Raw genomic sequence first — 10,461 nt, 5'->3', positions numbered from 1 at the left:
GTTAAATATTTAGTTTATAAACTATGACATTTATAAATGTATGAATCATATGGTGAAAAACAGACTTTGAAAAATAAATCTGTTCTTTTTTTCTTATAAAAGGTTAAATAAAACAAAAATATTGGTGGTAGTTTTTGACTGTCTAACTTTACAAACAGCAGCCCATACGACACCAGCAAACAGCCCACCTGAACGAGTGTGGCCTCGGTGGGCCGGCGGCGGTCAGCGAGGTGGTTGGAGGTGGAGGAGGCTGAGGAGGGGAACCTCTTCACTCACTGCTGCTGTGTTTAACCATCAGACAGACGTATTTAAGAGATAAATCCACGTGTAATCTAATCTCACACCCAGGCAGGCCGGGGAGGTTTGACTGAAGGAAGACCGGATCAAGCATCCAAAAGAGCCAACTGTTCTGGACTCTGAGGGGTTCTGGTCCAGAGCCCGGCTGTCATTTGATGGAGGAGCAGAGGACAGAACAGGCCGGTCTCTGTGAAGCACTCAGTAAACCTCAGTCTGAGTGTTTGGACGACTTCTCTGGGCTGAAATTAAAGTTTCTTTGTCGGCCTCRTCTAAAACAAGCTGATAAACACATAAAGCAGGAAAACCAGGTTTCTGACACGACAACAATGTTCTGTAACCTCTCCCGGTTCTGGATGGGATTTAAACCTGAACTGAGTCAGAGTCTGTCCTCACCGTCCACAGGACTGATGTAATCTGGGAGATGAGCAGCAGCAGCTGCAGCTGCAGCAGCCGCTGCACCGTTCTGCATCAGCAGGTCTCCATAAGGGCTCCTCTGGCTGGCGCTGGCCATCAGGTGGTAATACTCTGAGGGGTTGGCTCCTGGAGGTGGAGGCGGGAAACTGAACAGGGCTCGGTCCTTTAAATGCTCGTGGGTCACTGCAGAACAAAACACAGAGACAAAACCATCTGTGAGGATTCCTGCTGACAATAACAGACATCATCACATCATTAATCCATCCACTTCTCTGACGTAACACTTCAACATCACACCAGAGTATAAGACCTGAAACTCAAACAAGTGAACACCTGGTAAATTAAAGTACAAATACAGCTTTTAAAGAAAACTAAAGCATCACCTGACATCTAATGTGTTCAAGTTTTAAATAAAGATCTGATCTGTTCGTGCTGAGAGTACGAGTCAGGGACAACATTCAGTTACTAAAACACATTTTAACTCAGTACTGAATACATTTTCTAAAGTCCTGCAACTTCAGAAAAAGACTCGACAGAAACAGAGACACTAGAAGGACTCGTCAGAGGACACGAGTGTCCTGTGCAGCAGATCAGAGATCTGAGCGTGTCCCGAGGCGTCAGGCGTTTGATTAAAGATGTCTGATGTCTTTGAGGCTCGTGGTAAAAATCTCAGGCAGCACAGAAAGAACTGCAGCAGGGGGGGTTAGACCCGGTGGGCGGGGCCTGGCGGGGGGGGAGGCCACATTCCTGCCGCTCTCTCTCAGGGCGTCCAGTCTTCTGACAGGATGAAGTCATTCTGCGTGCAGGTGCTCACATCCAAACACTTCTAATAAAGCGGGAACACGGCGTGAGCAACAGAAATGTTGACATAAAATGTGTTAACACCTGCAGGCTGTAAAGCTGCGTTTAAAATGTCACAAACTATAAGAGGGAGAGATGGATTAACTCCTTCCTGCGGTCCCCACACATTTCCTGTCTGACGGGGAGGGGGGACGGGGGGGTGTTTTAATATGCAACACCAGGGAGGTGGGGGTCGGGATGTTTGGGGAGGAAAACCAGAGCTGCCTCCTCTCTGCACAGATAGAAGAAAAACCTGGATCCATCAGAAACTATTAGACTCTGGCTGCAGTAACGAGTCGCAGGAGGTTTGTGTTTCTGAGGAAGCAGTTTGTGTTTCTGATGAAGCAGTTTGTGTTTCTGATGAAGCAGTTTGTGTTTGGATGTTTGAGAACAATTTCACTCGAAAATGAAGGCATGAAAGTCGCAGTAAATATCTTTAAATATTTCTTTGCAGCAAATTTTCTGTTAAAATTGTCTGCAGGTATTTCATAAGTTTAGTTTAGTTTCTGCTGAGCTGGATTTAAAGTTTGTAGGAAGTGAAGGAGGCTGCTCTCACTGAAGTGAGACGCTCTTTTCGGCGCGACTGTTTAATTCTCAGTGAGAAGCTGCAGCGCAGATTTCTTTAAAATTTGTTACAAAGAGGTCCCAGTCCCAGCCAGGTGCATTTTGAAAAATCACTTTAAAAAAGGTTGATGGAAACTGCAAAATTTGAAAACATTTCCTCGATTTCCCCAAAACATTGAGGTAGTTTTTGTATTTAAGGCACAAAAGTGGAGATGTAAACACATTTACTGAAGGTCTGATGTAGCGAACATTAAGGTAACTGAACTAACAACAGGTTTCTGAGGATTTCTCGTCTTTTAAAACCGTTCAAACAAAGAGACTGAGTTCTGAAAGTCTCCCTGATGAAAGGTGTTCTGTCTGCAGAGTCATCTCCACAGTCGGCTGTCAGCGAGCTGCAGCCGAGCAGAAACGGTTGGTTTAGACCTGAAACACAAAACATCAGCTCTAATCACACATCATGTTTGCTGCTCAAACTCAAACGTTTCCTTCGTCATTTGCAGGAACGTCTTCACTTTGCATCCATTTTATCTGAGCGTGTCAGCATGAGAGAAAATTAACTGTTGTTTACGTTTTTATTTTAAAACTGATGGAGCAGGTTCAGTTCAGCTGAAAATATAAAGGTGGGACAAGGAAATATATAGAATAGAAGAATAGAATAGAAACGGTCTTTATTGTCCCATGTGGGCAAATTCAGGTGTAGCAGCAGCAGATATACATCAATCCACAGAAACAGTATAATACTGTGACCTCAATTGTAGCAATAATAATAGAATTAAACATAGTAACAATAAAAAATAAACAGATCAAAATAAAAGTAAGAATAATAATCAAAAAGAAAAGAATTGTATAGGTCTTCTGGACGGGTTCTTCTCTAATGAAACGTTTCGTCTCTCCTCCAAGAGACTTCTTCAGTCTGAGAGTTTCAGGCTAAATTCAGGCTTTGAAGCCCTGCCTCCATGTGACTGATACTCACATCACATGGCTATCGTTGACACCTAATTAACACCTATTGTTAACAGGGGGTGGAGTGATACTGGCAATAGCAGCACTGTAGGAGGGGGACAGCTGAAAACGGAGGCCTCCACCTCTGTTTAATGATGGACGGTCTTTCTTCACAAAAATGGCTTCTTTTACTCCTCTCTCAAACCAACGTTCCTCTCTATCAAGAATGAGAACATCCTCATCTCTGAAAGAGTGACCGCTGGCCTGTAAATGAGTGAAAACTGCAGAGTTCTGGCCATTAGATGTAGCTCGTCTGTGTTGGGACATTCTTTTGAACAGTGGYTGCTTTGTTTCCCCGATGTATAACTGGTCGCAGTCCTCCTGGCACTTAACAGCATATACAACATTGCTCTGTTTTGTGCCGGGGCACAAACAGTATAATTAAAAAATAATTAAAAATAATTAAGAATAATAATTATTGTAACGGGCTATTAAGGTGAAATTAGATGAAATGAAAATAAGGAAGGATACTGTGCAGAAAAATATAAATGACAGGAAAAAACAGTCATGACAGACTCATGATCTGAGGATGTGAGTCAAACCCAGTCATTAAGTCAGTGTTCCAGTACAGGAAAATCAATGTACAATTGCCACTKGTTATTATACCTACATTAATATTTATGTAAGGATTGAGAGGTAGAGTTGTTTGATGTGCAAATACAAACGTGGAGCTTATCATGACTGTTGCGAGCGGTGATGATTTTAGAGTCTAACAGCTGATGGGAGGAAGGATCTGTGAGAAACAACAACCTGAGGTAAACATGTTGGATCGGTTTAGAAGTCCTCGTGGACGTCAACGTTCATTTCGAGCTGTGATGTTGGGTTACTGTAACCCTGCAGACTGTTGGTTCTGAACCTTACCGTCAGCCGGGCTCAGTCCTCGTGCAGCTGAGATCATGGACAGGGTGGGGCTGCTGTGAACGGAGCGCAGGTAGTGCTCCATGTAGGGGTTGACGTAGGGGTGCGGGGGGCTGAAGGGCGACTCGCCCGTCCTGGCCGCGACGTGCGGGGACAGCTGGTTCAGGGAGATGTCTGAGATGACGGGACTTCCTGTCAGTCCTGGAGGTCTGCGGAGACAAGGAGAGGAATTAGACAAACCGTGCATCGTTATCTGAGTCATCTGTGCTCAGAGACGAGTCTTCAGACCTCCACAGCTAATACACAATAATCCCTTTTCCTATTAAAGCCCTGAGGCTACAAACAAGCCAGGACTGAGAGCTTTCTGCAGCGCTGCAAAGGTGTGTGAAGTAGACTTTTTGTGTTTGGGTGGGCAAACACTACAGGGTCCCGCTCATCGTGACCTGTGGCTAGAAGCTTGTCTGATCGGCCTCGGCTGTAAATTTGCTGACAGGGGCCCAGAAGAGCCCGAGGAGCTGAGATCTAGATCAAACCATCTGACGGGGAACCAGCTCCCTGAGAACAGATGAAACTTTAGACGTGTGGTTTGGATCTGCGCTGGGTTCAGCTGCAGGTTTGTTCCAGCTAACTTTTCCTCCAGATAATTCAAAGCTTTTGTTTGACTCCTGCAGGAGAAGAAGAAACAGTTCTGGGTGTCAGGTCGTTCCAGCGGGATGAAGGCAGCGTGAGCGATGGAGGCCGGACCTGGCAGGGTCTGCCCGGGCCTTTCGCTCCGTTTCCAGTAAGCGCCTGCAGACTGCTGGTCTTGTCTGAGGGCCAACTTTCTGCCGTCTTCTACTACAAACAAGCATAAAGACCCCTCTGTTCGGGGAGGAGGGGGGATGTGAGGAGAAACAGACGCTCCATACACAAAAACACGCTCCGCTCTCAGCAGCACACATCCAGGTTGGCACTGCCTGCTTAGATTAGCCCCACCAAGGAGGACCTGAAGAACTGATACCGACTCTGTTCCCTCAGAGATTACACCCTTACGTTCCTAAATCTGACTTTTATTCTGAAAGTTCAACCTGCTACACGTGTGCTGGACCACTCTGTGTATTAGATAAAGATGTTTAATGATTTCAATAAAGTTCTGAACGGGTTTTAGCAAACTGTCTGCCTCACCATTGTTTTACATCATATCCATCAACAATAGTTATTTGTTTCTGAGCTGAAAAAGAGCCGTGGTGTCGACACTCAACCCTCCAGCTGCAACAAATCACTCAAACCACCAAGAAAAAAGTGCACGAAGCCACGATAATAAGGAGAAATTTATTGCCGTTGCCTGTCAGGAGGCTGCAAATAATTGTTCAGTCTGCCAAGAAGTATTATTGAAGCCTTGTCGGTCCACCCTCTTTCTGACAAGATGTTACTTGAAGTCTGTGTATTCCTCAGGCTCCAGTCTCTCAGGAGCTCCTGGGAGAGCACCATCTCTTCATCTTCATCTGAGCCTTCATCAGAACCAACCAYGATGGGTGGCTGACGACTAAAAACTGAGCAGCAGATTCCTCTGGGTTTGTCCTGGTGAGGATCACACTTCAGGGAGGGGGAGGGGGGAGAGGAAGCTTGCTTTCAGCTGGTAATTGCTGTTTGTCTTTGTGTTCTGGCTGTGATTACACGCTCTGTTGTTCCATTGTTCAAACGCTGCTGTGAGAAAAAGTGATTTGGACAAGGTGCAGCTTGTTGAGCATGAGAGTCATTCTATGAGTAAGAGCATACCATGGTCCCTGCACATTACAGAGCCAGAGGGTCAGGTTTCACTCAGACATCAGATAGCTTCACGATTCAACATTCTGTAAGGGAATGCATATCACCCACCCAGTTTCACACATGACCTCAGAGGAAGCTTTAGTTTAAAGATGATTACACCAAGAAGGATTCTTCATAACATCAGACTCTCTTTCTACAGAGTGTCTTCAGTCAGAGGTTTCTACAGATCAGAGCATTACAGGAGATCCCCCCTGCCACAGCCAAAAACATCTAGAACAACTCTGAAGAAACCAGGATAACAACATTTAATTTACCTTTGGGATTAATTGAATGCACTGTGAATGGTTACGTTAACCCTAACCCTATCTCTAAGGGACAGCCCAGACACCCTGCAGAGGAAACTTATTTCAGCTGCTTGTATCTGTGATCTTGTTCTTTCAGACACTACCCAAAGCTCCTGACCATAGATGAGGGTAGGAACGTAGAATGATCGGTAAACAGATCTTCTCCTTATAGTTCAGCTCCTCTTCACCACAACAGACCGGCACAGAGTCCACAAAACTGCGGAAGCTGCATTGATCCATCAATCTCACGCTCCATTCTTCCCTCACTCGTTAAAAAGACCCTAAGATACCTGAACTCCTCCACTTGAGGCAGAACTTCACCTCCAACCCAGAGAGAGAGAGAGAGAGAGAGCAATCCACCCTTTGACTGAGGACCATGGACTCAGATTTGGAGGTGCTGATCCTCATCCCAGCTGTGAACCGCTCCAGTGAGAGCTGAAGATCCTGCTGTGCTGACACCATAACCCATTCTCACTCCCAAGTCGTCACATATTGACGCTTTTCCAAAGTTCCCTCTGCGTCTRATTTTGAGGCGTYRGGTACTCCYCTTGCGTCAATTTTTGACGAGATGGRGYGGAATCTRTTSTCATAATTTCAGAAAGTGTAGAAAATGCACAAAAACTACCGTCCCAAAGTCTAAAATTACCTTTATTCACTTTAGACATCCTGTCCCTGWCCCTAGTACCYAAAATTAACCATTTTTAGAAAATGTAGGAAATTCACRTCAACTACGTGTTCCAAAGTCTAAAATTACCTAATATTCGCCRTAGACATCCTATCCCTGACCCCAGTACCTAAACTTAACCATTTATCCTGATCCCTCATGTTAATCTCAGACCCCCGACACAAAGACCCCTGGTGGCGCAACCTGAAAAGTCGCGGGCGGCAAAGACTGACGCGAGGGGGTCACCCGAAGCATCAAAATAAGATGCAGAGGGAACTTTGGAAAAGTGTCAATATGTTGACAAGTCGGGAGTGAGAATGTGTTAGACACCAACAGAACCACATCATCTGCAAACAGCAGAGCTAGAATCCTGAGGCCAATGAACAGGACTCCCTCTGCCTCATGGTTGCACCAGAGATTCTGTCCATAAAAGTCGTGAACAAAATCAGTGAYAACAGGCAGCCCTGGAGTCCAACCCKCCCACAGTGTACCTCGARGAACACSGTCCAATGCCTTYTCCAAGTCCACAAAACACATGTAGACTGGATTATCAAACTCCCATGACCCCTCGAGGACCCTAGTGAGGGTGAAGAGTTGGTCCAGTGTTCCACRGCCAGGACAGAACCTACATTGTTCCTTCAGAATCTAAGGTTCAACCATCGATCGGACTCTCTTCTCCAGCTCCCCTGAAAAGACCTTACCTGGAGGTTAACGAGAGTGATGCCCCTGTAATTGGAGCACAGCCTCCAGCCCCGCTGTTTGAAGAGGGGAACTTATGTTTAYTAAAATTTGTCAATATCTTTCTTCTTGTTTAAGGTCCGTTGGTGAAACACAGAYGTCCCAATCCCTACAGACCCACTCCAGTGTCTCCTGTTGGATCTAAAGGTGTTCTAAGTCCAGAGAGGAGATCTAATCTCTCCAGAGAGTTCTGGGTCTTCAGTGTCTAGATCCTGAACCCCCTGAGGACCAGGGTTCCAGAGTCATCCTGGTCTCTGAGGCTAAATTATAAGTTATTATTTCTGGCTCAGTTCAGTTTTTTTAAACCTCCACAGAGCAGCTCCGTCCTGCCATCCCTCATGAACATGAAATTAAAAAGTGAAACCGAGCAGTTTCCTAGTTTCACGCCTGTTTTCACTCAACAAGTGATGACTTTATCCAGTTTATACCACAACTTTAGGACCAGACGAATCCACGCTCCTGGTTCTCCGGCCCAAACGGACTGTAAAGTTCCCCACAGTGCTGGCATGAATCACCATCTTGTCTGGGTGACGGCGCAGCCAAAGCAGTCAAGATAAATCAAGCACACCAGGCCTCAGGGGACATGCCCAGATCCTGTCTCAGTTGTTTCTGGGGCCCTGATCAGGACTCTGAGGATTTGGACCCATCAGGTTACTGTACTCCCTGAGAAACWGGGACCGAGCACAAAGAAGGGATTAAAGAGGAGGTAATTATCCGTTCCTCAGCCACATACCGTTTAGCCTCTCCTGATTGTGTAAAATCGTGTTGAGAGCAGCGCGATAAACCGTGAAAATCTGCAGCTATTGATTTGCGAGGTGCCAGCGTTTGATTGATAGGCCCAATGTTTGGTCCTTTCAGCAGCACATTCCTGGCTGTAACTCAGGGGAGCATCCAAATCCAGCCAGCGGCCGTGACGATGAGCGGAGGCAAGGAGCAGCTTAAAGACAACAACATGTCTGTCAAAACCAACAACCAGCAGCCTCCCTTACCTCCCACTCTCTGTGCACTTCCCTCCTGGTGGAACCAAACCAAAACAATGAAACAGGAAAACTCAGATCTGTAAACTGCATTTAATCAACACATTCCAGYGTGAGGGGCCGCGGGGCTGAAACACGCTGATTGCCTGGTGAGCGGGACCACATCTGTTTGTGTACAGGGGCGGTGCAGGCCACAGCTCCACCACACGAAAACCTTCAACATATTTCAGCTTTTCAGTGCTGCAATTTGCTTCCCAAAACGCTGAAGTCTGGGTTCACCGAGGGAGGAGGAGGAGGAGGATCTGTTTTTCTCATCCGCTGCGTTGAGTTTCTGAGAACAGAAGTCTGGATTACGTCTGATAATCYCCAGCTCAAACAGGCTGGATCGTTTAGGTTGTGGCTGCACAACAAACTGCAGCTTTGGGTGATAATGTTTTTACTCCCAACGGTCTGTTACCAGCTGGCAAATCAGACATCTACAACTGATGACTCCATTCAAGATGGCTGCTGCAGCCAACTCTATGTAGGAAACATAGAGATTGCTATAATTCAGTCAGTTTTATAGATTCTGAGCTGAAATCTGGTGTGGTAGCTGAGAGTCACAGGCTCACATACTATACTGTTAAAGAGAAGCTGCACTTTATATTAGTGACAAACTTTGGCCTTTTTTGATGGGTTMCCTTCATTTTTGCTTCTACTTTTCATTTAAAATAAGTTTCCATTCTCGGCAGGTTTCTAAGGTTCTTCTTCTACATATTAAAAAAGTTGTTGAACATCTGAGTGGTGCACTACTGCTACTAGTGGTGAGAAAGTGTATTGCATCTTATTAAAAATCAATGCGGTCCCACGGCCCTCTGCGGCCCAAAGTTAAAAACTGTTGTTCTTTTGAGGCCCTCAAGGTGGCGCTCATTCAAATAAATATACCAGCTATGATGCAAAATGGGTCAAATCATGTGTTTTATGCCAAGTTTGTTAAATAAAAAGAAGTTTTCTTTGACTCAGTGTTTGAAGAGTGTCACAGGTAAGAAACTACAGGTTTGTTAAATAAAGATGTTTTGTGTCACAGGTTCATTACAGAAACTGCAGGTTGGTTTTACTCTGGCTCTCCTTGGTGACAGCTGCTGCAGCGACCTGCAGCTCAAAGCCTGAACAGAGTAATGAAGACTTTTCTCCAGAGTTGCTGTGATCCTGCCGGTTTGTAACCCCGACGCTGGCTCTGGAGTGGGGGGGACAGCGGCAGCGAGGCCGTGATGAATCATCAGGAGCACTCTGTCAGAGTCACTTCACATTAATCACAGCACCTCCTCGCCCCTGCGCTGCTGGTGATGAATGGCTGTGGCTGCTCCGTGTATCAGCTGATCGGGCTGAATGTAAATGTAACGACAGACGTCTCAAACCCCTCCTGATCTTCCTCACCGCTTCACTTCTCCAACCTCAGATAAGCTGAGGCTCCTGTTGCATCCAGGAACAATCCCGTACGAGCTGAAAAGAGTCGAAGCGTTAACGGAGACGTACCCGTGCATGGCGTGGAGTGGGTGTGGCTCGTAATGGTACCGCCCCTCGTGGTGCCTCATGTCGATGGGTATGGGGGTGTGGAAGGCGGGGAAGAGGTGGTGGGAACCTGTGAGCAGGAAACAGACAGGTTAGAGCGGTGACAGCTGGGGTACACTTCTTTACGCTTCTCGTAACTCAGCAGTGATTTAAGCTCCGCCCCCTCTGTGGCGTGTAGCCTGAAGAAAACTGGCTTCATTAGAGGCTCCAAAGAGGCCGGAGCAGGTTTTACACAACAATGAATGTTGTTTTTATGGGTCAAAGCAGGAATGCAGAAATGCACCATTTCCTGCCATAAATGCTCTGATGGGAAGACTCGTTAAAACAACGCAGCAGATTCTCATTAATTACAGCAGATTCTCATTAATTACAGCAGATTCTCATTAATTACAGCAGATTCTCATTAATTACAGCAGATTCTCATTAATTACTGTCTTGATTTAAGGAGAAGAAAAGCTCCAAC

The 10,461-nt window shown here is 46.0% G+C and overlaps 1 protein-coding gene across 2 annotated transcripts in view; it reads right to left on the bottom strand.

Moving 5' to 3' along the window:
* gli2a (GLI family zinc finger 2a) overlaps window positions 1-10,461 on the bottom strand; it is an 85,231-nt gene that overhangs the window by 23,184 nt on the left and 51,586 nt on the right. For both annotated transcript variants that reach the window (XM_014027034.1, XM_014027033.1), the window contains exons 3-5: window positions 9,963-10,068; window positions 3,979-4,184; window positions 691-894 (exon numbers count right to left, since the gene is read on the bottom strand). In XM_014027034.1, the coding sequence (XP_013882488.1) occupies window positions 691-894; window positions 3,979-4,184; window positions 9,963-10,068 (516 nt within the window). The remainder of the gene's footprint in view (window positions 1-690; window positions 895-3,978; window positions 4,185-9,962; window positions 10,069-10,461) is intronic.

The sequence above is a fragment of the Austrofundulus limnaeus genome, unplaced genomic scaffold (assembly GCF_001266775.1).
Source record: "Austrofundulus limnaeus strain Quisiro unplaced genomic scaffold, Austrofundulus_limnaeus-1.0 Scaffold609, whole genome shotgun sequence".
In the NCBI taxonomy this organism is placed as follows: Eukaryota; Metazoa; Chordata; class Actinopteri; order Cyprinodontiformes; family Rivulidae; genus Austrofundulus; species Austrofundulus limnaeus.
This window is presented reverse-complemented; position numbering and strand designations above follow the sequence as displayed.